The 26978-nt window shown below is 39.1% G+C and overlaps 3 protein-coding genes across 5 annotated transcripts in view; 2 read left to right on the plus strand and 1 right to left on the minus strand.

Annotated features, from left to right (window-relative positions):
- The window catches only part of LOC139138383 (L-threonine ammonia-lyase-like), a 13724-nt gene extending 8604 nt beyond the window's left edge, over nucleotides 1-5120 (plus strand). Inside the window, exons 12-13 of one of the 2 annotated variants that reach the window (XR_011553597.1) lie at nucleotides 760-3715; nucleotides 3892-5120. Coding sequence is in view for 1 of the 2 variants with exons in the window: in XM_070706746.1 (XP_070562847.1) it covers nucleotides 760-864 (105 nt within the window). In the remaining variant the exon portion in view is untranslated. Of the gene's footprint in view, nucleotides 1-759 lie in introns of both variants that reach the window. The other variant, XM_070706746.1, reaches the window with a different exon arrangement.
- On the minus strand, nucleotides 5110-26508 carry LOC139138385 (ATP synthase mitochondrial F1 complex assembly factor 1-like). The gene is made up of 9 exons (XM_070706749.1): nucleotides 26108-26508; nucleotides 11053-11143; nucleotides 10544-10600; nucleotides 9973-10035; nucleotides 9470-9520; nucleotides 8781-8924; nucleotides 7886-7952; nucleotides 7266-7306; nucleotides 5110-6814 (listed from the first exon to the last, which is right to left on the minus strand). Exons 1-9 carry the CDS (start codon nucleotides 26317-26319, stop codon nucleotides 6641-6643), a joined length of 900 nt encoding a protein of 299 aa, XP_070562850.1. The 5' UTR covers nucleotides 26320-26508; the 3' UTR covers nucleotides 5110-6640.
- The window catches only part of LOC139138384 (UDP-N-acetylglucosamine transporter-like), an 11631-nt gene continuing 11121 nt past the window's right edge, over nucleotides 26469-26978 (plus strand). The window contains exon 1 of one of the 2 annotated variants that reach the window (XM_070706748.1): nucleotides 26469-26643. The gene's annotated coding sequence lies outside the window, so the exon portion shown is untranslated. The remainder of the gene's footprint in view (nucleotides 26644-26978) is intronic. The other variant, XM_070706747.1, reaches the window with a different exon arrangement.

A 26978-nucleotide genomic window follows, 5' to 3' on the forward strand; every position in this document is an offset into this window, starting at 1 on the left:
GATTTGTTCAACAAGATCGTGACAGCAGATGGACGGTGCATCCGATTGAATGAAAATTGCATCAAAAGTATAAAAATTTACGGCAATGACAAAACACATGGTTGCGTCGATGTTCTGAATGATGACTTCACTCCGATCACAGTACAGTGTTGTTGTGTAAAATGTGCACATACAGACTGTGGTAAAGAGGCCAAAACATGGGGCCAAAGTAAAATGAAAAAACTCAGATGCTAGGTCCCACCAGGACAATATTAAAGGACAATACTGAATTGTTGGATTTCAGTGATTTGCTGTACATTTCAGTTTTACGCTGAGAGAATGTTGAAATGCTCAGAATATGTTGTGCAAACACTAACTGTGAATGTAATGGCCTATGTTATTGTTGGGAAATATAGTATTGAATTCAGTTACCAGTATCAGTGTTTCTTGTCTGAGATATTTCTGGTTAAAAAGGGAAACAATTATCTTGCCTTGTCTGCATCTGTGCAAAAAATGCCAGAGAACTGCGTTTACCTTCGGCCTAAAAAAAAATAAAAAAAAAAATTTTCGCTCGCCGCTCCTGGGCCTTGGTCCAAAAATTCCGATGAACAAGATTTTTTTTTTCTCTGGCCTTATGCGCCTTTTTATCTACAACATTTGATGTGTGCAAATTTATTGTAAGCTATTAACTCTCTGTGGATGGAAAGACATGAATTTCACTGATCTTTCTTTTGAGAACTATTGATCAAATGATCTCGTTGTCTTGTGGTCTGTCTTCAGGTGAAATGCGTGGTTGAAACCAGAGACGAAGAACACGGCAAAGAGTTGGAGAAGATTCTGAGAGAACGATATGACCACGTTGCCTGGGGTCCTCACAACGCATAGAGTGACATGTGTGTGTATATGAACAGTTTCATGAAATCATGACAAAGTGAGAGATTACGGTGTGAATATTTGACAGTAAGAGCAGTTACTAAGTTTTCACTTTGTCCTGGCTCTGCATGATGTGTACAGAACTATATCTAAACATTGTAAATGTTTGGTCAATCTACTCTAAAATAAGTCTTACGGAAAAGTATTTACGACAGACTAAAACGTGGTTGTAATTCTGACAACCTTAATCTATTGTAAAATTTGTAGTATTCACAGAAATAGAATGATTTATATAGTTCACACAGATAGCTGTTTTGTATCTCACTTTCTAGCGACTGAAATATTCAACTTCACTTTCACATCTTTCAGATGTGTGATCTTCCATATGTATCTTTTAGTACCTCAGGTGGTATAGACAGTATGGTGCTATTGGACACTGAATAAACTTGCCATAAAATGCAAAAGTGGTGACCTATAGGGAAGGGCGCCCTCAAGAACAATTTTCTTTTCCTCTCAGTAGAGTTGTTCACTTTACCGGTATGTATATAAAAAAGAATGTTTGTACAAAAATACCCATATAAACTTCACAGCAATGATCCTAGTGGGGTAGAAAAACCTCTTTAAGACGTTTTTATGAAATGAATATTAACATAAGGGTATAAACACATGGTCTAGCTTATAGAGTAATATTGTCACAATAATTGATTAATGCATGGTACGTGTGAATAATTTAGAAAATTATGGTGTTGAACATTTTGCTTTCTAATATTATTACCATGGTAAACAAATTATTTTAGCCATGGAATAACCCTTTCATCACCATGGTATAGCCCGTTTCCATTGTTATTGATGGTGATTGTGGACCTGTTTATAGGAGCCAGGGGTGAGCAGCTTAAGGCTAGACATAAATAATAACTAATGATTATGTAAAGACAATTTAGGAGAATGCAATATATGGCTTACCTTATGCAAAGAATATTTATATTTTGAACATATGACAACATCAGAATGTGAGATATTGTTACTAACATTGAAAGAAATACTTCATAGGAGAAAATGTGCAGTTTGAATTCTTAAACTAATGATGAATTTTTGAATTATTAAGAAATATTGTTGTCCCGCAACATGTGTTGCATCAGCATGCTGTGAGATAGTCGTAGCATAATATAACCCTTTTATGGGACCAGATTGTGGTTGATCCTTGTTGTTTTCAATAGAGTGGATGTGTCTATGTAGAAGGTAACAGGGGGTGAAAGGGTTGGTGGTTGAACTGTGCAGGAAAAAAAAACCAGAAGTACATGGTTACCACCATGTAACAAAACATGCTCACTCCATGAGTGAATTGGGCGAATCAGCTTTTGATTCAGATACAGTACGGTGAACTCTTCCCGACAGGGAGATTCATAAATCTTTAACCCTTTCACCGCCATGGTTTGGCCCACACCTGTTGTTGTCAATGGAGAGTGTGGACCTGTTTACAGGGACTTAGGGTTGAGCATTTCATACTTAACAAAAGAATTGTGGATCTACTCTCACCTGGTCCTTGTGAAAACTTTGACAGCCATTTTGGACTAAATTTCTTGTTTTCAGTAAGTGTGTTTGCTGGTTTGAAACACACTGTAGTGCACTCTCCATGGTTTAGCATGATATCAGGCAATACTTGACCAATTATTTAGTTTTCACTGAGTGTTAGTGGTCTAAGCAGCAGTTGAATTTTTCACAATTTGTCTTACAACATTTGCATTTTATTATTTGAAAAGTTGTCATGTTTGATGTAATAGAAATTATCTATCATAATTACAGAAGGATGTAGCATGCACAGTGTATCATAAATTCCTTTCAAATTTCCTTTTCATTGGATACAGTATTACAACATAGATAATTGAAGGAGGTTAACGCACAAATTTGCATATGGTAATTACCTATTATATGATTGAGTGATTTACATAAACACTATGACAATATACATGTACAATCATGTAAAAAGAATTCAGAACATCACAGAACATTTTAGTCTAACGTGTTTGTTTATTGCGGTGTACATATTTTGAAAGATTTAAGAACTGATATCTCCTTTTAGGAATGGAAGTCTCATAATGGTACACTGTGGCATCATGGGTAAAAGAGGTCAAGGTTTACCTTAAAATGTCCGTTCACAAGGATTGGAAATATACATGTATTACATTTTTATTTTGCATGAGCTAGGATATTTTGAATTTCATGAAAAATTTGTGAGTAGGTCTTATAAAATACAGTTTTATGATATTATTACATTATCGACTTGCAGTTCACTTGCTGACATAAACTTGTATTTTTAGTGATCTATATCATGTGAAAACTTATGCCTTCTTGCCTGCCTTGTTTTTCTGCTGTTATTTTGTCAACATGTTAAAGCTCCATTAGCTGTCAGTTTAATACATTTTCCAGCATTTTTTGGAGTGTTTGATGTAGGATATTTTCTGGTTCTAGTCCCAAAATCATGTCAAAGCACCCAGTATGGCACCTCGGCCTGTGTGTATTGAATGTCCCAATGTTATTGTTGACAACATAAATTTAATTCACAATACCATACATTTGTCAACCATAAAACTACACAAAGAACGTAACGCATTGTGTCTCCAAGGCTAATTCTTTGCATTTCACCAAACTGTAGAGAAATGCAAATGAATAAATCTTAATTGTTTTGTGGAACAAAATATAATGAAAATATCAAAAGTTATGGAAATTGTCGCTCCAGGTAAAGATGTACACTTTCTGCAGTGAAACTGTAGGTACCTTTTGAAAATGCTAATCAGAGATGAGTGTGTGTCAGTATTAATAAAATCACAGAGTTTTTAGTTCAAAACTGAAAACTACCCATAACGTAGATTACGAGTAGCTGTGGGTCCATAGCTGTGGTGTTTTCGGACAGGATTTCCGCCTTTTGCGGGCTGGTTTTGACTTTTACGTTGTAGTGGCGGGTTAAAAATCGTAAAAGTCAAAACCAGCCCATAAAAGGCGGAAATCCCATCCGAAAACACCACAACTATGGACCCACAGCTAGATTAGGAGGTACAAAATAATTCACTAGGTGTTCAGGGTGCTGTATTGTCAATCTCTAAGATGGTGCTACTCATTTGAATGATTTTTTCTCAGAAACCATGTCACATGTTCAGAAAAAATGATTTCCACCTGTAGTTTAATTTTGATAGTTTACATTTGAAGGTGCACCTTGCTTTACCTTGTCTTGCTGTCAAGAGTGACTGTACTGTTTTGATGCTTCATTAGATTGTATACATTTTCTTGGTATAGAGATAGTCTGAACAAGTTGCAGCCATACTGTTTTCTGAGTGAAATTTGATGTTCTACAAAATGGGTAAATGTCCAGGAATATCCTTTCATGAATGAGATTGAGTCTGTGAAGTTTAGTCACTGTTGTGCGTACGATAGTCAGCTATGTTTACCTGTCATTCGGAAAAAGCACCGACAAGTTTGTTAACTTTGTACCATGCTGTTCCTACTAGTTTGAATATAGCAATACTTTTCTATTTATAGTGTTAACCAAACATTGCCACAAGAGGGCAGCTGTCAGAAAATGTGAAAGCTCTGTATAATATACTAACCCTTTGAGTGCTGAAGTCATTTTTATCGCCATTATGAAATATAACCCAGCTAGTTTTTTTCAGATTTTTCCCAGAATTTTGATCAAAACTCTAGCCAATAAACAGTTATTTCCATTTGGTCCAAGATTATGAAAAATAAAGGAAAAATTCATGAAAATTGGTAAAATGTTGCACAAAATTTTGGCGGGAAAAGAAAATACAACACTCAAAGGGTTAATACCAATGATTACTGTTCAAGTGTATCTTCCCACAAAACTGCAATCATTCAATCCAATACTGTGTAACACATGTACAATTGAGAAAAGTAATCTTACAGACGTTTCCAATGTTCAGCACTTTGGAATGTAGTTTCTGTTTGGAAAGTTTGGCTCAGGATAAAGTCTTTCAACCTATAAACACATAGTTTATTTTTCTCTGTATATGGGCAACCTTCAATGCAGAAAGCATCACTCAATGCATCCATATAGTACACATACATAGCAAGCAGTTTCATTCTGTCTTACCCTTCTAAGTAAAAGCAGCAACATTACCTCATGTAAATAGTTTTACTTCATTCACAGTTTATGGTATATTTTTCATGGTGTGGATAATAATGCCCTTGTTAATATGTAAATTACCGGTAACTTTGACCACAGAATAAAATATTGAATATATATAATATACCAATCTTGCTTTATTGATCTTTTTATTGAGCACTCTGTAAGAAAACTTATTTACACAATATCTTTGAAATTACACAATGACATCTGACTCAGTTTTAGCAAGATATCAACAAAATTAGCAAGTGCTGTAAAAGAATGAGGAAGAGAGAAGTCACAGGTTGGCATAATCCACTGTGTTGCATATCTCTGCATGCAAGATTCCAGCTGGTTCACTGAATAGCTGTCAACTACCGGGTAATAACAAAGACTTGGAGGTTATCATTTAAACCACACGATGTTTGCATTTGCTTCCATCACATCTGATTCATACGTCAGGTTATTTTCAGAAAGTTGATCAAATATCCTGTCGCAGGATGTCTGCTAGTGCTACCCACAATGACAAGTATGACGTATATCTTATCGGTTTCAAAGAATTTCAACCAATGCGCCAACATTCAGATGATTTCTGGAAATTTGAAGTCATGAATATGTTTTCCAGGAATTATCTGAAGGGTTTTAATTTGTTGGCTGAATGTCTTTGATATTCTACATGAATAGGTACCAACTTGCAGGAATTATGTAAAGAGTTCAATTGTTAGAAGTCATAAATATCTTTGTCAAATTATAATTCCACTTCCCCTTTTCAACTTTCATTGCTTGGCCTCAATAAACATGAGCAAAATATCAACTTTTCTCCTATATAGAGAGTATCTTGGATGAGAAATTCTGCAACAGCGCCACCGCAAATACACTGTAAATATGGAAGTGTGACACAATTCAACAGAACATCACGTTTGTATGTATAACCCTTCCATTCAATTTGTTTGTATCTACAGCCTTATAAAAATACAAGGGCTAATGAGTAGTGGCCTGGAAGGTTGCAGATGATTGGTTGGCTGAATATCATTAACATAATCATTTCAAAACAGCCAATCAGCTATGACCTCCTAAGTTGCAGCACATTGACCAAATTCTTCTGTTCAAGGAATTACACTTGTAATAAAATCATTAACATAAAATCAATAATACCAAGAGCTTGTAGTGAGAAGGTTAGCATTGCATGTCTTCTGTGTCAGTTTGATGTGCCTACAAATAAATTAAAATGACTTTCACTTAAGTAAAATGCACACATTATATTTCATGGTTCTCAAATTGACTCAAACACTTTACAAATGTTACAGGTTGGAGGGTACACTTGTTAGCTCTGTGTAGAACAGATCAGAGAAGCCTGTCTTTGAATAACTTCAATGTGTCTCTTGGTCTTTGAAATCTTGCTGTTGCTGTCAAACCGACCCACAATACAATGGATGGATTATGTATCAAGATGATCACACTGGTACATTGAGTCCCCTTCAATCCCATCCTCAATCTATAACATGCCCTTGATTTAAATTGTTTGGACCCTCTTAGAGAATTCCAGCCAGTGTCAGGAAAGACCTAAACGGCCCTAGAATTCTTATGGTATGATATTCACATCCATGTAACTGCAAATGAGTGGAACACTGTACAACACAGTCACTCTGGGGGTCAATGGTTGCTTCTATTTCACTGTTCTGATGGCAATGATACTTTGGTGTTTTCCAATTCCTGGATCACATCTGTGTATTTGAATTCCTCAGGTTTGTTGGTGAATGTGTCTAGAAGCTCTAGCTTTGATTGGTTGTCCCTTCCGTAGTACAGCTGGACCTGGTTGGCCAAGAACTGGGCTTCATGGACTTGCTGTAATTGAAATAGATGATAGTAATGATATTTCACAGCAAATGTCCCTAAAGCACACTCATTACTGAGATATAGATCTGCTGCCATTCTAAGATGTGTAATCAGAATGGTTGGTGCAGCAAATGTATACATCTCCAATGTGCCTATTCTGGGGAATGTCTAAATCTGTTGATATAACTCAGCTAAATATCACATCTATAAGGTTTTACTGAAAACATGGTCCATTATGCTTTGAAAATAATCTGACATGAATAAAAGCATTGAGAAGGGTGAGTTATGTTGTAAACATGATGGTTAAAAGCTTAAAGTGAAATGTTCAGTTCAATATTGAAGATATACAAAAAAATCAGCAACAAACCATTTTGTTTGGTATAACAGAAACATTGTTCTCCTATCATTAGAGGATATCAGGGACTGACAGATCAATCAGTGATAATGGAGTTCAACTTACCAGTAACTTTGTGTCAAGTTCGCCATGCATCAATACTATCCCTGAAATCAACAAATCAAACTTTCTGAACAAGGTGTCATTTTAAGTCATATTAATTATTTACATTCATGCATAAACACCTGACTTATTGACAGTGATATAAGGTGCATTGCAATTGTCTGTGGACATCAATTGCTGCCTGACGTTTCTAGTCTTTTGTATGAGAAATAGTCTGACATGAAACAGTTTTTGAATCTTTCCACTGGGAACTTTTTGTGTTATGGTCGTAGAGGGCGCTATATAAGGTAAACCCCATTTTGCACAACTCTACCACTAAACAGTTGCACTGCTGTGTCAGCATTGTAGTTTTCCACACTTCAATAAATGTTAAGAACTGGTAGAGGTAAGAAAAAGTCAACAGCTAAAAATTTATCAAATAAATGAAAAGGAGAGAAAGAAAGAAAAGAATTATACTTCGACTGGAGGCTAAACTAAATTCACCTTTATACTCAATGATATCTGTATGCTACTTAACTGGTACAGCAGGATATACATTGTAAAACTCTTTTAGGCTTTGCATTGATCATATTGTACAAAACATTGTGAATGCATTTGCCAAAAAGCATTGAATTGAGACGAACCTTTTTCTTTCATTAATTCAGTGTAGTGTATCATGGTCATCAGAATTGGTGCATTTTCTTGGTAAGCCTGTGTGCAAACAGGAGAGAGGTTAAAATAATATGTGTGTGGCCATGAACAAGATATACAAGTAGTCTGAACGACATGATACTCAAGGACACTCTCCATGGTTGCCTCTCATTGACCCTCATGGAGGGTACCCTTGAGCAACAAACCACTCAATCTGGTACAGAGGTGTACATGGTACTCTAGGGCATTCTCCATGGTTGCCTCTCATTGACCCTCATGGAGGGTACCCTTGAGCAACAAATCACTCAATCTGGTACAGAGGTGTACATGGTACTCTAGGGCACTCTCCGTGGTTGCCTCTCATTGACCCTCATTGAGGGTACCCTTGAGCAACAAACCACTCAATCTGGTACAGAGGTGTACATGGTATAGAAATCACCACAGACACTGAAACAAGACCAGTTTAATGAGAAACTTTAACATCTACCGGTAACTTCAGAACAAATCTGAATTGAATTGGTGGACATCTGTAGGTCTCTTTAACACACTCTCTTTTGATGCAAATGATCATAATTTTACTTTGCACTGTAATCACTTTTAACTCTTTGTTTCAGAATGATAACATGAGCAATGACATTGATATTACTGTAGTGTTTGCTGCAGTTGATCACACAAGGAATGAGTGTACTAATAAAGGAAAAGGCAGTACAACTTATGATCAACTCGGTAAATGATTATCAATGTGAAATGACAATTGTGATCATCAAACTGTCCTATGACAAATTCATAGCCTTGGTCTCTCGGTAATGGGTATAAAAACAAAGGAAACTTCTGTAATCTGACGGTGAGGGCGGTACAAATTGTGATCAAAATTTCGAAATGACTCACTTGGTAATTGATGAGTGATGTAAAATGACAGTTGTGTTCGTCAAACTGTCCTATGACAAATTCATAGCCTTGGTCTCTCGGTAATGGATATAAAAACAAAGGAAACTTCTGTGATCTCTCATGGATTTTACTGTAAGTCGTTTCCTGCAAGAGAGACCAGAGAGAGAAGTCAGGCATATGAAACTTGAAAGATCAGATCATATATATAATACATGATGCAACTTCAAATAAAATATTGAAAAATAAATAATGCTTGTCTGGCCTAGGCGTACCTACACAAGATGATGCTTTTGTATTTGGTCACAAATTCCAGATAAATATAGGCACTGTTTACACACTGCTTCACGTCATTTTACATATACTGAGAATGTCTCAAGGTGAAGAATTATACTCATATTGCACTGGCTGGCAGCGAAACTAAAATGGCACAAATAGATCCTCGTTTACATTCTGTTGGTTGGATGATACAAATAATAGTCAGAAGATATAATTAAAAGAAATCACCTACCCTGAAGTGCTCTAAAGTACTGGTACATATTTTTACTCTTTTTTGTTGACAAATACTTGAAACGGAATATTCATACAAAGAACGTAGGACAACTATGATCAAGATGAGCCAGAAGTAATCAGTAGTATAGTTTTGAAGTACACCATTTTTATGATTACAACTTCCAGTTGATAAAACATACCGGTATAACAGCTGAAATGCCATCTTTTTGTCGATGGTAGTCCTTCCAAATCTGTTGATTCAAAAACAAACTTGATCAGAGAGACAGACAACTACGGAAATGCACAGAACTCTTTATGAATAAAGAATACTCTTCGTGATTTTTGTGTATAGTCTTGAGATAATAAACAGAAATGTCCCCATCCCAAATTTCTCACAGAAGAAGTATTTCAAAAGACCTTCTTTTGTGTACATTAAAATGATAACATGCTAAAGTGTATGAATGCTACAGATATTGTCCTTTGTAAAAATCATACAATATATTGCTGTTGATGATTGCTTGCAGATTATTTCTGTAACTTTTAAAGATGTAGTTTGACAAACTAACAATTTAATACCCATCATGTAGCAAAGTAAACCTTTTATAATGGGTTGAACTTCACCAAATGCGGCAGCAATATCACACACATCTTTTCAACAAATGGTAAGACCAGTAAATTCTGGATACCTGTCTTGTTGACTTACCTGGGAAATTTCTTCCTTTGTTTTATCTTGTATGAGATCTAGCTTCAGGACAGAACTCAGACTCTGGCAGAGTGAGGGAGAACAGAAATGATCAGAAGCCATAAACCTTTGGAGTTGATACTTCACATCACACAAAGTCATGTATACTTGTAATATATGAACATTGGTCTAAGAGTGGGCGTAGCTGTATGACTGCAGTTCCCTGTAAACACCAACATAGCCATTAACTATGATGGCTTGGTCTGAGAGCTTTGTGGTTGGGAGACTATCAGCACTGCATGAGTATTCAGAATTTACTTCATCTACTGATATTTCAGAATTCCAGAAAGGAATTCTTATATATATCAAACTAAAATAACCCAAAACAATACTGTTTTTTTAAGAAACACTTTTTTGCTTTTTTGAAGATTGTGACAATATTATTTGATGACAAGTGTGTGTAGGAATTAGACATGCAAGAACTGCTGCCACATAGGTACTGTAAAATAACCAATGCCAGACGACTGGTATATCAGTGTTTTGACCTAGAGTGTAGGAAAGTTGAAAGCAATGACATGTTTAGCAAGCTTACCCTGTGTGTTTTTCCCGATGATGGTGATGACAGGGATGGCTTGCCTTCTGTTGCCGTCTGTACGCAAGGAGAATGAAACAATTACTGCATAAAAAGTAGTTTTTATCTGATCATTCTGTGATATACCAGTAATCACACTGATTGATTGATTGATTGGTTGATTGATTGATTGATTGATTGATGATTAGTTGGACAACAGTTTTCATAAGGGAGACTGTAAAACTCAAAAGTCATGCATTTCAAAATGAAAATGTTTGGTGTAACAGTGTCCTGGCACAATTTGTCCATGAAGTCTTTGGTTTAAATACTAATTTATGACAATCCTTGCAAAAACTTCACAGGAAAGACTGATCCAATCATACAAAAGCTATCACCTCACTCTGCTTTGGGAAAGTACACAGTTCAGTAAATGTCATCAATTGGTGTTACCATTCACGTGACAACAATACTATAAAAATCAACATTAAAAGTGTTCATATTAAATTTTCAACAGGACACTAATAACTCACTTGAAGTCTGTCTGCTATAGGATCCTTGATCTTTTTTGTAGTTTGTTTCATCTTCTCTTCTACTCTGGATTGATATTCTTCAGGGTTTGTTCTGAAATAGATATGAAGTTAAGACATTGCATGATTGGAAATTAGCATATCTGGCTGTACAATGCTGGAGATAAATACTCTGACATTTGTAACTTCTACACATATAAAATTCTTCCAGAAACTATTGGTGCTACTATTGGCTGAAATATTACAATACTTACTGCCTACTACCAGAGTTGCAAGAGTTCACTCCCTAAAATATTAAATTGATAAAAGGCACTCAGCTCACAGTAGGTGAAACCACATGGTGAAACCCTGTGGATGTAATCACAACAGGATTTTTCACTCTTACAATATCACCAATTTCAAAATATCTCTCTTGTTTTCTATGACGATCAAACTGCTCTTTTTGTGCTTTTTGTTTCTTTTCTACTCGCTTTGCAAGACTGGGTTTTACCAATTGCAATCTAGTATGAAACTGACGTTAAACATCAACTCAGCTGGACTTACACCTGTTGTACTGTGAGGTGTAGTTCTGTATCTAAACAGAAATTTGCCAATTCTACATTTCAGAGATAAAGACGCATCTCCTGCTAAGACTTGTTTAGTGAAGGCTTCTTTTACCAGCCTCACTGCTCTCTCAGCAGCGCCATTAGATGCAGGGTGATATGGAGCTACTGTACTTTAACATGCTGAATGCCATTCTTTTTCATGAACAATCCAAATTCATCAGATGTGAATTGTGTACCATTGTCCGAAACTAACAGCTCAGGTACATGTAGACCATGTTCTGCAAAGATTAATCTCAGCTCATCAATAGTGCAATCAGCTGTGATACTCTTCATAGGTTTTACATCTTCCCATTTAGAATGACATTCAACAAAATCTAAGAAATACAATTTCTTGCCTACACAAAAATCAATGTGAACTCTTTGAAAAGGTCTAATTGGCCATACCACGGATGTAAGGCAAAAAAAAAATTGTGCTGTTCCGATTACATGGTTTTCAAAATAGGGTACGTAGGTAGGGAAATTTTTTTTTCATTTTTTTTTATTTCTCAATGTGCATTTTGTACGCATTCAAACAAACTACCAGTGAACAATTTCCTCGTGAAACGCACTCAAATTGAATACCAATTTATTAAAATAAAATATTCATCAGTAGAATTGAAGTGTGTGGTTTATTAGACTGCCACGGAAATTGATATGGCTGAATTACAATTCTTTGACAGGAAAGTGAACTGTTTATCCACAGGTAAGTCTGACTTGTGAGAACTGACACAACACAAAATTTACTGTAATCAATGCAGTGTTTCATCTAGGATACGATACCAGGGGGGATTGGTCCCCCTCTACTGGAATTTTTGAGGGGTATTTTAAAATTTTTTTTGGGGGGGGATTTAACTGAAACATTTAATGACATCTTATATGTAAGTTTTAATGTTGCAGTGATGTCACTTGTGATATACATACTACAAGCCATAAATCACTTGCTTACACAATCCAAGCTGCTGGCTCCAAACACCATCCTCTATAAGATTTTTTCAAAAGTCCACAAATTTGGGTATCACTGTTGTGAATGTATAGGGCTTCCAAGAGTGGCGGACGACTCATTAATATTCATAAGCTTTAATATCCCTAAAAATTGTAGCATATTCCCTCATGCTTAAATATTCTGTATGTTTGTTTGCACATATTCTGTAAGTCTGCTTTCATAGGGCTTAATGTACATTCAAACATCAAAATTAACAACAGCCAGCTATTCCCACTGTACCTTCAAGGGATTTTTTTCATTTTTCACTGAACTGTCTGCACTACACAAACCAAGAAAAAATCTATTGTAGTTATAAAAGAATGTTTTGTAGCTTCTGAAAAAAATAATGTGCTTGTTTGTCACGTTTTTACTGTGTGTATATCATCCCTCACTACTGTAAGTTTGGATCAACATTGCCCTTTGCAAACCAGTGAGCTGTATTTTTGTAGTGACCTAGCTGGTCTTGTAGTTTTGTGCGCAGACTCAGTAGAGCTAAAACGAACAACTTAGAGGGTCAGATCCCTTGTTTTGAATTGAATGCGGAGTAGAGTTTTTCTCGATGTCAGATTTGCTCCAGTTGCTTTTTTCAGTCATTTTAGAATGGGGAAAATAACAAACAAAAAGGTTGGTTGTCACCGACAGTTAATTTTAGGGTTTATTTGCCCCGAAAAATGAGTCAGTGTCTGTTCACTGAATTCAAAAACCGGGCCCATTGACACCACAGCTTGCTTCAATGCTTGTGCAGTCTGCACTGAACACGTTTCTGTGACAGTAAAGTCCAATTTGTCTGCTGATGGGCAGCATTTTTTCGTGTCAATTTTGCTATCAGAATTATTTTCAGAGTGCTATGGACATTCATATGATGCACAAAAACTTCAGTTTGTCTCCTTTTCTCAATCGTACAGAGATGATGTGACACAGAAACCTTATCGGGCTAGGGCAATGAACTTTTGTGAACGTAACTCAACTGACTGATAGGCTTTCATATGCAAAATCAAAATCAGCGTAAGGAAAAGTATCAAATCGAACTAAAATTAGTTTCATGCGTTTCACGTTTTTTCATATCATTATTTTTACTTCCAGGTTTACGAAGCTCTAAAAAGTCTAGGGTCGGGGGGATAAATTGGGGTCGGTCGGGTAATCGGAACAGCACATATTTTTTTTTTTTGGCCTAAAGGTAATTTAGCTTGTTACTCTTGACAAACTGAACATGCTTTCACTTTACTCTCAATATCCGCATCAATATTTGGCCACCATACATGACTACGGGCAAGTGCTTTCATTGCACATACTCTAGGATGTTCCCAATGAAGCTCGTCTAATAACTTTTCACAAAACTTTCTTGGAATCACCACTCGAGTACCCCATAAAATACAACCTTGTTCTGTTGACAATTGATATCTTCTATGATAAAATGGCTTAAGTGCCTCAGCACCTTGTGTGCTTGGACTTGTAGTCTTGACAACGCATCACAATTTGCCTGTGCTCGTGTGTTACGATACTCTATATCATAGTCATATGCCTGCAGAGTCAGTGCCCATCGTTGCATTCTTGCAGCTGCTATGGTAGGAATACCTGATTTCGAACCTAAGATTGCCAACAATGGCTTATTATCCGTAACCAAAGTAAATCTCAGTGATAAGGTATGTACTGGTTGTTTTATTCACAGCGTGTTCATTTTTAGCCGGATGCCGGCCAAATTGACCGGCTACTTCAGTATTCTGGCCGGCTACTTTCAAGCACAGTTTCGCTCTCTAGCCCCGAAATTGTGGTTTTGTTAAAAATATTTTGATCTTTTGGTGGTCGGGCAAGCCGGAGATAACATTTCTAAAGTGCCGATGTGGCTATATGTAGTGATAAGAGTGACTTTTGAGCATTTGGCTCGTACACACATAGAACTTGATGCCTGGACACTGGAGGGCGCTGTTAGGTGGCATGTGTTATTGTTGAATTGTATTTTGGAGCAGTGTCGAGTGTTGGCCAGCGTTTGGGCTATCAGTTGAAATATACTATTGTTCGTTCCCATGAACATCGTGTGTCCCGTGTCTTATACTGTTCTAACACTGGTGGCAACAGCGGTGGGATTGGATGACCTATATCTGATTGTTGAATATTGTATTCAGTCACGGAAACCTGGTTCACTTGGCAGACCTGCAAACAAAGATGGCGGCCACGTTAATGACATGGGATGGCAGCGACAGTACAGACGTCGAGAGCCACATTTGTCAGGTAAAGGCCTATTTTGTCGCTAAAGATGTGACTAGCGAGGAGAAGAAAGTCGCCAGCCTTCATTTATCACTCAAGGGCGAACCAAAGAACTTCTTCACTCGATTGCAACCCAGTCAAACTGATACATTTGAAAACGCGGCAAAAGCTCTGGTCGATCGATTTAAGTCAATCAAAACAGCGACACAGTATCAGCAGGAGCTTGCGGAGCGAAAACAGAGAGTTGGTGAGTCTGTTCAGGAATTAAAGTTTGCTATACTGGATCTTGTTTCACGTGCCTATCCCCAGATTAAAGACGAAGCAGCCCGCCAAGCTTTGGCAATTGCTCATTTCCGCACAGCACTCCATGGTGAGATAAGTCAAAAGCTTGCTTGGATAACAGGTGAAGGGGCGACCCTTGATGACCTTGTAAAGCGGGCCTCACTATTGGAGCGCGATTGCTCTTCGATACGAGTTGTAGGAAGTGGTGAAGTTACTAATACCAATGAGACAGTTAGTAATGATGAGATTTTGAAGAAACTTGAAGAGTTAACAGCAGGACAAACGCAGTTGAAAGGGACAATTGCAGCAATTCAAACTGAACAGAAACAACGTCAACCCAGAGGTGTTAACAAGGGTAACTCAGGAGCCTGTTATACATGCGGGCAGCGGGGACACATTGCTCGGAATTGTCGAGTCGGTCAATCAAATCAGAGGAGGCGTCCAAGTGAGTTTCAAGGCAAATGTCACAGATGTTTACAGTTTGGTCATCGTGCAGCTGAGTGCCCGGCCCCTGCCCCGGTGTATATGAATCAGGGAAACTAGGGAGTGCTGGGGTAGGTGGTCAGTCTCCTCCAGCCAACTACAAACTGACCAAGCATATTGTATCAGTGGCGTCTAATGAGGGACCTCTGCCAAGTGGTATTGAGATAGATGGATACATTGGTGGGAAAAAATGTACATGGCTACTTGACACGGGTGCCCAAATAAGTATTGTTGTTGATAAGCTGATAAACGGGGCTCATGGTACAATTTTACCACCACAGTATTGTCCCCAAGGGGCAAATGGGACAGACCTTGGGACTGTTTGCGACATACTCACTGACTGTGAAGTTGGAAAACATAAAATTACACAGCATCGGTTTACTGTTGTTAAACATTCAACATATCCAGCTATCATCGGAATGGATCTTTTCCCTTTACTGCCAGTTCACTTGTCAATTGGGAAGGATGTATACTATGACTCAGAATCCAGGTACAATTGTGGGACAATTAACAACAGTGAGAGACAATCAGAAAATAAAGCAGACTTTCATCCCAGTCTCAAGCCTAGCATCTGTCGAATACAAGCAGAAACTTCCATTACCATCTCGCCACGGCAAATGTGTGTTGTTAAAGGTACACTTGAACATGCAGCTAGTCCAGGGGTGCTTGGCATTATTGAGTCAGCGGGATCTGAAGGAAGTGAACGAGTAGGCATTGGATGTGGACGTGTCCTTGGTACCGTCCGGGACAATAACACAGTCCTAATGCACATGATCAACCCAGCAGAGGCACCATGCACTATATCAGCGGGATCTGTGATTGGCACATTCTCTACTGATGTTAGCGATGTGCCAGTGGTTCAGACAGTAGCAGATGGAAGCAAGAAAGAATCTGTAGACAAAAAACAACAAAGAGCCGAGTGTGTGGATAAAATGGCCAGATCACTTGCAAATGAGACTGACCTACGGAGGAGTGAAAAACACCGCCTCTATAAACTCATCCACTCTAACTGTGATGTTTTCTCAGTGGAGGGAGAACTTGGGTTGACAAATATGATCGAACATGAGATTCCAACCGGCTTGTCACCTCCTGTTGCTCTGAGACCACGGCGGGTGCCCTTCAACAGGTTACAGGAAGTTGAGAAATTTATTGATGATGGCCTTAAAGCAGATGTAATCCGACCAAGCCACAGCCCATGGTCCAGCCCATTGGTGCCAGTGAAGAAATCTGATGGATCTACAAGATTCTGCGTTGATTTCAGGCTATTAAATGAAGCAACGGTTGGCGATTCATTTCCGATTCCCAGAATCGACGACAGTTTAGCAGCACTGGGTGGAGCAACCATCTTCAGCACCCTTGACCTGGCAAAAGGTTATTGGCAGGTGCCTGTAAAGGAATCAGATCGAGCCAAAACAGCATTTGCATGTCATAAGGGCCTGTTTGAATTTAATACAATGCCCTTTGGACTGAAAGGAGCACCTGCAACGTTTCAGAGACTAATGACATCCATATTCAGTACTTTGAACTGGGAAATATTGCTCATATACCTTGATGATGTCATCATCTTCTCACGTAGTTTCGATGAACACTTGGAACATTTGAAGATAGTCTTCAGTAAACTACGTGATGCAAATCTAAAGTTGAACGTTGGGAAGTGTGTGTTTGCTCGGCCGCAAGTGAAATATCTAGGCTTTATAGTCGGTAAAGACGGCGTCCATCCAGACCCAAATAAAGTCAACGCAATTTCCAACTATCCTAAACCACAGTCGGTCACAGAATTGCGTCGTTTTCTGGGTATGGCATCATATTACCGACGCTTTATCGACAAATTTGCACATATTGCACAACCTCTACATGAATTAACTCAAAACAGTGTTAGTTTTCAAATGGACTGATTCCTGCCAACAAGCATTTGAGGAACTGAAAGAGAAATTGACAACTTCCCTAGTACTTATATATCCCTGTTTCGAGGAAGAATTCGTTGTTGAAACTGATGCAAGTGATACTGGACTGGGTGCCATCCTATCACAAAATGGCCATGTCATTGAGTATGCATCCAGGGCATTGAATCGAGCTGAAAGAACTACACTCGGCTACTGAGAAGGAGTGCCTTGCTGTTGTATGGGCACTTGAAAAATTTGGGATGTATTTGGAAGGACGACATTTCACAGTCATAACAGACCATAAACCCCTGACGTATTTGCAACAGTTAAAGGAGCCCAAAGGAAAATTAGCACGTTGGCGTGTTGCACTGGACAACTTTGACTTTACCATCACCCACAGGCCTGGCGAATTAATGGTAGTGGCAGATGCATTGTCACGGGTTCCCCCAATAATTCAGTCACATTTTCAGGGATATGGTCAAAAGATGAACTGATAAATCTACAATGTCGTGATACAGAAGTGAGACAAATGCATCAGTGGGCTAGCAGCCATAGGAAACCCACGAACATACCTAACTATATGAAAAGCTTCCTCACCAAACGAGGTAATCAACTCAAATTACTGGACAACTTGCTAGTCCTGATATCACGAAAGGGAGACAAACATATACAGCAGATTGTTACTCCAAGGACACAAGCAGGACGGATCCTGACTGCACTTCATGATGAGATGGGCCACTTTGGGCCAGCCAAGACAAAGGCTGCTGTTGGTTCAAGATATTTCTGGTTCCGATGGAAAAGAGATGTAAAAACATGGTGCCAATCCTGTGAGGTATGCTTGCAGCGTAAGACACCCACTACTCGTGACTGTCCTCCAGAGGGTGAGCTACCCATTCCAAATCAACCTCTGATGTGTTGGCACATGGACTTTGTTGGGCCTCTTCCAACAACGCCAAGAGGAAACAAATTCATCTTTTCACTAACAGATCCTATCAGCAAATGGGTAGAGGCATTTGCTGTGCCCGATGAATCAGCACGAACAACAGCAGACATTATATACAATGAAATTGTCTGCAGATATGGTGTTCCGGAAGTGTTACATTCGGATCAAGGGAAGAATTTTGAGGCAAGGGTCACACAGGAACTGTGTCATCGCCTTGGTATCCACCGTACACGTAGTTCTCCATATAATCCCCAAGGGAATGGCCAAGCAGAACGAATGAACAAGACAACAGCGGAACGTCTTGCTATGATTCTGGAGGCGACAGACCAAACAGATGGGATGAGAAACTACCAACAGCGTTGTCAGCCATTCGAACAGCTGAAAGTAGTGTGACACAGGAAACCCCTCACTTCATGCTGTTTGGATACCTCCCAAGGAATAAGACAGACTTGCTTTCTTCCACAAGCAACAATGGAGGAGGGAGAGATGTTAGGGATTACTTAAAGCGACTCGAAACTCTACGAGAAGTCCACAAGTCCGCCAGAAAGAAAATACTGGAGGAACGCAAGGCGCGCCACAAACGACAAGAATCAAAAGTTCGTTTTAAGCCTTTCACAGTTGGAGAAAAAGTTTGGATGTATAACCCCAGAAGAAGGAAGGGATTATCAAAGAAATTATTGAAGGAGAGATGGCAAGGACCATATCTTGTAACTAGCCAGGTTGGTGAGACAACCTACAGGATTAAGCCACTCCTTTCACAGGGAAGACAGAAAATTGTAAATCATAGACGGTTGAAAAGACACTGCGACAGACCTGCCCATCTGCTGGAGAGTTACAGTAATACTGATTCTAGTGATGAAAGTGCTGAGGAGGGTGATGAACCGTTTCCCGATGATACATGTATGCTGTCAGACTCAGAGGACAATATTACCAATGTTGACTTGCTAAATCAGGCAGAGTCACTATCACGGATGTCAGAGGAGAGTACTGAACTGAGAGAAGAGACGATTCAGCGACCGCATCGCACACGGCAAGCTCCGCGGTGGCACCAGGACTACTGCATGGCCGTTGATAGTGACTGATTTACTATTTCTGCATTTTTCATGTTCAAGTTGTAAACATTGTTGAACTTCGGTGTTAAATACATTGTTTTGCTATTCTGGGGGGGAGGAGTGATAAGAGTGACTTTTGAGCATTTGGCTCGTACACACATAGAACTTGATGCCCTGGACACTGGAGGGCGCTGTTAGGTGGCATGTGTTATTGTTGAATTGTATTTTGGAGCAGTGTCGAGTGTTGGCCAGCGTTTGGGCTATCAGTTGAAATATACTATTGTTCGTTCCCATGAACATCGTGTGTCCCGTGTCTTATACTGTTCTAACAGTAGGAAGACCTCTCTAGTATTACGCGGCGAACTTGTTGCTATCATTGTCGTACCACGATCGGCGAACGTGTTGTACCTAGAGGTCAACCTTGCATTGCCTTTCCGATCACAGCCCGAATATTCCTACGTTCACATCGGGTAGAGCCGAACATGGTGCCACATATAATATTGTATAGGGCTCAGCCCTTGGTGTCGCGCCAAAGGTTAAGATTGGCAATGTTATTTGTATTGATTCATGATAAACTGTAATTGTGACTTCATGAACGTTTATATGACAACTATGCCCAGTTTCCCTCTGATGAAAGCAGTTCACGTACGTACGTGACGTCAAACCCTGCAGCAGGGCAGGTATAGATTTTCTGTAGCGTGTAAAATTTTGGCAAAACTTGGCAATTTTTACAATGATAACAGCCTATTGCGTTAAACAAGGGACGTATTATGCAATCATTATCATTGCAATGGTAAACCGCAACTGCCCACCTTCCACTTGCAAGCTGAAAACTATGGCAATCCGTCTAAAAACTGGCAATTTTTGAATCTAATTATTGACACAGGGGGCGCTCTTCTATAATTCAATCCCAGCATTCTTTGCGTATGCCCCCGTTCATATGCACGACAGTTTTCTCCCTTTATCTATATCAACGATACTTTGTATCAGCGACAAGGTGTATAATAACATTTACTGGCTAATAAAAGAGGTATATTTTATAAAAGGCATGTTATATCATGGTAATTTGTTTCGTATTTGTTTATTTACGAGTACTCAAAAAAAAAACATGGCGGCGCCCATCATGAGAAGGAAGGGTACACTTCCGGTTACTCGCATAGTATATTATGAATAAGCGCATGCGTAGTCAGTAAGCCGCTGGCGCGACTATTACGTTATGCCCACGAATAGCCGACCATTTCCGAATGAAGCCGACGGTGAGGTCGCTCAAACATCATGGCGTCGCGGAAGAGAAAGTCGACGCTTGAGAGCTTTGGTTTTCTGCCAAAGAGTAGGACCTTTTCTGATGAGTTTGGTAGGTTTTTGATCGAACCTAAAGCGACCAAAAGTCACTGAATTTCATTTTTCATACCTTTGAAACGCCACCTCTATCCATCCATGGTCGATCACAGTGTCAAAATTCACGTCGATCGACATCGCGTTGTGTCCACAGTCCCTCTATCCATGATCTATGTGGTGTGTCGCACAAGAGAAAGTCGACGCTTGAAAACTTTGATTTTTTTGCGTAAGAGTAGGACTGTGTGTGATGATTTTGGTAGGTTTTAGATCAAATCTAAATAAACAAAAAATTGATTGGTCTCATTTTTTGTACTTTTGCAACGCTACGTCGATAGCAGGGTCAAATTTCACGTCGACCGATATGGCTTTGTCAGTTTGTGTGTACTGTGTCTCAATTGACTGCCGGTGAGCTGTACACATTACGATGTAGTACACTAGTAGTTTGGCGTTCGGTGTCGTCAGTTTCGGATTTTATCAAACACTAACACTGAAATTTAGTCCTCTTTCTCAATTATATGCAACATCACCAAAATTCAATATTCAGCTCGCAGATACACGTTGTGAATAAGTACAGTGAATTAAAATCACTGAAAATTGTGTACCTATAATTCATTGAATTGAATAAACTGTTTATACCGATATTACTGTATCTTCTGTCAAGTTTATTTAAATCAGTAAAAAACTCTGTATTGCCAGACTGGTCAGGATTCAAGCGGATCATTTTCGGGGTTGTGAAAACCCTTATTCTGAGATGTATTTTAAAATGTTTGTTCAAGTCATGAGCTTCTACACAACAGTCTGGTGAAATTTTGCTACTAATCCCTGCCAATTGAATGTAGTTATCCTTATGACAGGCCCGAGTGATATCAAATTAATTGTTCTGACTTTTTTAAAACTTTATCCCATGAAAACATGTTGTAATTGAACATATATATTATTTTATATTTATTTACAGGAAAGAGTAGTGTAGTGACTTCTGATACATGCTCAAGCAGCCCCAGTCAGTGTAGTGTTGCACAGCAAATTAACCAGTCTGCCTGTGACAGTGTTGCACAGCAATCCAGCAGTCTGAGTCTCACAAAACAAAACAGTCAGTCAAGTACAAGTCAATGTAGGATCACACAAGCCAGTCAGTCGTATAGAGTCATGCAGCCAGTCAGTGATGTTAAACAGTCAGTTAATAGTCAGTCTGGTGTCACAAAGCCAAGTCAGTTGAGTTTCACAGAGCCATCCAGTATCACACAGACATCTTCTCAAAATGCTGTAGTCATTCACGCCACTCTACCTGACACTCAGAAATCCATTCAGTCTAGCACACATCCATCTAGTCACTCTGATAGCATTGTTCCATATACATCCGATAGTAAGAGTACAGAATCAGATACTACATGTACACCTAATCCATCAACCAGTCAACTTGCTATGAGCAAGAATGATTGTCCTTTTAAACCTAATGTTGCCAAGGAGATTGTGAGAAGCTTGTTTGACGATCAAGGCAAATCCAAACATGTAGTTCATAATCAGTTTATATGCTCTAATGTTGGATGCACATCACTCAGTCATTCTGAAGTACAAAGAATTGCACCCAAGAGATTCCAGCATGCTTGGTTATTTTCATGTAGAAATTGGTGGCTTTGTTATAAAGAGAGTGAAGGCATGTTTTGCTTTTTGTGTCGTAAACATGATATTAAAAATGCCCAGAACAAGACTACAACATTTTCACACGTTCCTAGCGTTAGATTTAAAGTTGACTCATTTCAGTGTCACATCACCATCAAAGGGTCACGAGGCAGCAATTACTAGTGAGCTTCTGCAACAAGGATCAGTATTCCACAAGGAATATGAATTAAAGACCTCTTTACAGAAAGAGGTGCTACACAAAGCATTTGGTGCACAAAGCATTTGGTGCAGCATACTTCCTTATGAAAGAGTTCATTGCAAACAGAAAGTACCGGCACTCCTAGAAATGATTGAGGGTGTCATGGGAGTTGATGATCTTAAGTACTTTCAGCACAGATCTGTAGGATCAATTCAAGATATCTTCCTTGTACTTGGTGATGTTGTAAAGGAAAGTACCCTTCAAAAGGTGTACAATGCTGAATGTTTTAGTCTTATGTCTGATAAGTGACAGATATTGCTGTGTGTGAACAGCTGGTCACTTTCATCCGTTACTTTGATGTACAGTCTGGTAATGTCAAAACAGATTTCCTGTCTGTCCAAGATGTACTGGAAGAAGGGGATTCTGCTAATGCTGAAAATCTCAGCAAACTACTTTTACAACAGTTACAAAAGTGTAAGTTGCCAGTACAACAATTGATGGGTTTGTCTACAGATGGAGCTGCAGTTATGTTGGGTAAAACAAGTGGTGTGGCAAAAAGGCTTAGGGACTTGAATCCTTTGCTAATCAATATACACTGTGTATGCCACCGTCTTTCATTGGCCTGTGTTGATACAAATACAGATATCAAGTACATCAAAACTGTTGAAGAACTACTTCAACAGTTATGGAGATATTTTGAAAATTCTCCAAAACGTATGGCTCTATACTTGAAATTTCAAACAAGGCTGAAAGGTGTTGAACTTTCAGAAAAGGGTAGATCAGCTGTTACAAGACGACTGAAAAAGGCATGTCAAACTAGATGGTTGAGTTTTGATCAAGCAGTGACTAGTTTAGTGATCGATTTTGAGGCTGTAATGCTAGCATTAGACACACTGCAAGAAAAAGACGCCACTGCATGTGGTTTGATAAAAAAAATGAAAAACATGAAATTTGTGGGAACACTGTATATCTTAAAAGATGTGCTGCCAATCTTGTCTGCATTGTCTAAGAAATTTCAAGCTGACAATGTCAACTTCTCCATGATCAAACCTCAAATTGTACTAACTAAGACAAAATTGTTGCAAATGAAAGAGGAAAAAGAGCCATTACAAAAACTCCAGGCAGATATTGATGTGTATAGCAGTCTAAGCTCTGACCTAAAATACACAAAGAATACATCTACTGAGCTTGAAAGGCTGTTGGAAAAATATGTTGATGCTCTTGTTGAAAATATAGATCACAGATTTTCTGACACCCTTGATGTTGTCAGTGCTTTTGAGGTCTTTGATCCCATGGCTGTTGCCAACCTCACTGATCCAGGGTTTGACTCATGTGGGGAGGGGAACATCAAGGTCTTGGCTGAACACTTTTACAAACTTGAAAGTGGTGATGGGAAGTCCCAAAAGACCTTGAAACTACTAAATGAATGGCAACAGATGAAATATCATATTGATGATAAGTTGAAATCATCAATTCCAATTGATGTGAAAACAAATATGTCAATGATGACAAGCACAGAATGGTTTCTTCTAGAGTTGGTGAGAAGAAAGAGCACATATGCTCCATTTTTTTCACAACTTGTGTACTTGGCAGAAATTGCATTGGCATTGCCAGTAAGCAATGCATGGCCTGAGAGAGGTGCAAGTTGCCTGAAGAATGTTAAAACAAAACTGAGAAATAGACTTGGCAACAAAATGCTTGAAGCCATAATGCATGTCACAATAAATGGACCAGAGACTACAAAGTGTGATCAGGTTGTGAACATGGCTGTAGAAAAGTGGCTAGAGCAAAAAAAGAGGTCAAAATTGCCCCCTGTCAATGCATCACAAAAGCAGACGACTAAAACAGTACCAGTCATGTTGAGTGATGCTGCTGTTCAAACAACTGATGAGATCATACCAGAGATTTAGTGGAAAAGGTGGAGGATTTGCAATCCATACTGAAGCAGCTAGGTCTTGAGATGATGGATGATCTATCAGATTATGATTATGATTAGGCAAGTGCCAACATTGATGACTCCCCTTTGCTGATGCTTGAGTATTTTTTTCTTTTGTATATTGCTACAGTTCTATTTCTTCAACCCTGATCAGTTAGTTGCTTAACATGATTGTGATAATGATTATTCTGCATGCTGAAACAGTGCAAGAATGCATGAAATTACTCCAAATGTCTTCAAAATTTAAAAATTTCTAGCACACAGGGAGGGGGGTCCCCCTCCCTGAAACCCTCCCCCTATGTGTATGTCAAATAGCCTTTTATACAATGCATAAAATTGCTAAGAAATGTCTTCAAATATAAAAAATTCTTAACACCCCCCCCCCCCCCCCCCCCCCCCGCCGCCGCCTAGGAAACCTGGTTGCACATAGAACTGGCCGCCTACTTTTCTAAATTTCCACCTACTTCAAAAATTTTTGAGAACCCTGTATTCAAAGATTGACCTATGCCATTATTTTACCAGCTAAATCAGCGTCACCAATCAATATCGTAGTAAACCACCAAAAAAGCCTATGGGTTGGCTCGCAGCGGTTTCTGTGGCACTGACCCTTGACCCGAGCGCGATCCATACACCACAGCACCGCTGCATAATCCAACAAATGGGCTGCGATGGAATCTCACACTTGTAATTGTGCTTCTGGCTAGAGCGAGACAGAAATTCTGTTGCATCTAAAGAAAACTGGATCCACTCTTCATAACGAAGACAAACAAATTTTCTCAGGGCCTCTCACGTCCCCAAAGGATTGCTTAGATTTGTAAACTAGTTCTAGTGTGGGCCAAGTATTCTTCAATCAAGCCAAAATCCCTCAACTTGTGTGAGATGTTCCATCTCAGCCCATGCTGATAAGCGTGTGGAGTTCGAATACAGCCTACAATGTAAAATTTGTGGGACCGTAAACTGATATAATTGTATGTAGCCCTGTGGGCCTGGAGGGCACGTTGGAGCCCATAGGACTATGGCCTACCAGGCCCATAAGACTACAATTAATGCATTACAGAAAGTTGTCTTGGCATGGCACCTTTCCCCATCAAACAAAATCGCTGGGGAATGTTGTGGGCTACAGAACTGCAGCAACTGAACATGGATCCCACGAAGTGACAATGACGTCGATAACACAGGGGCACAAGGCATTATCAGTCACAGCAAGAGAAAATGTGGGGTCACACTCACGGTACTGCCTTGGCATACTCTCTGCTGATACTGATCATCATTTAGGATCGAGTGCTGTATGGTGTACTTTTGTACGTATACACCAATGACAGAAATATTTAATTTTTATCAACAGTATTCATAATCATAAATTTATTAATAATTTTTTTACACTCTTGCTATGACTGATGATGCCTTGTGCCACAGGCATTCGACTCAAAGCAAGCAAACCGTCACTGTTGCATCAGTGACGGTTTGCTTGCATTGAGTGTGAGTCGAATGTCTGTGCCTTGCGCCCCCGTGTCGATAGTCGATAGAACGAATCTGGAGCACAGCACTTACCTACGCATTTCTTCAATTTTTGTTGCATATTTTGAATAAAACGGGTTACTTTCAAGCCCTCCATCTTCTTCATTCTTACTACAAACGCCTGATGCCACGCGAAAACCCCTGATAAACTTGTAGTAGCTTCTACAACGAGCAGGCAGCAAAAAGTACGGCCTCATGGGCGCTGCCATTTTGAATAATTTGCTTCGGTTCAGGTATGAGGTCATATACTGTTTGGATATTTATTTCTATATCTCGAAAGAAATCAGGAATTATGTATCTAATTTGTGAAAATAGTGGCCATTTAACTTTGTAACTGGACTGTAACAAAGTTTGAACCTTTGAAATTGCAAAAGTAGTGAAGAAGCTATTTACCGAAAACTACTTCCGGGTCACACACAATCAACAAGTCGTCTGGTATTTATGTGATCGTCGACGTGGCTGACAAACTTTGAAGTGCATGAAGGAACGGACTAGGAATTTATCCAGCTCGGCGGAGTAGCCGTCCACAATTTGTACGATTTTCTGGTCAAACTGGGTAAATATAGAAGGTACGCAAATGATTTTCACTTTCAGATTCCCCGATCAATCATGCACCTTGAGTTTATGCACGGTGGCTGGACTCCATGGCCAATGTGATAACAAGTGCAGACTTAACTTATGAGTCAATCAGTTGCTGTTAAAGTTTGCCGGTAGGTAGACATCTACTTAACCACACTTGCCACGCCATCGAAAATTACACTCCCGTCAGAAGTTTATCTTCAATAGAGGCAAACCAGACTTTTTATTTACTTCACTCCTCTTCCTTTATAGCGCTGTTCACGGTTACAGGTTTGTTACTGAATATAGCTGTACGCGCGCGACATCGGACACGCAGCTTGAAATG

The sequence above is a fragment of the Ptychodera flava genome, chromosome 8 (assembly GCF_041260155.1).
Source record: "Ptychodera flava strain L36383 chromosome 8, AS_Pfla_20210202, whole genome shotgun sequence".
NCBI classification, from domain to species: Eukaryota; Metazoa; Hemichordata; class Enteropneusta; family Ptychoderidae; genus Ptychodera; species Ptychodera flava.

Coding starts and splice junctions, on each gene's coding strand:
- LOC139138385 (XM_070706749.1), bottom strand. CDS start 26,319: ATGACCTCATACCTGAACCGAAGCAAATTATTCAAAATGGCAGCGCCC. Junction 11,144..26,107: donor AAAATTGAAGAAATGCGTAG/GTAAGTGCTGTG, acceptor TATCTATTTCAG/AACAAACCCTGAAGAATATC. Junction 10,036..10,543: donor CATCGGGAAAAACACACAGG/GTAAGCTTGCTA, acceptor TCACTCTGCCAG/AGTCTGAGTTCTGTCCTGAA.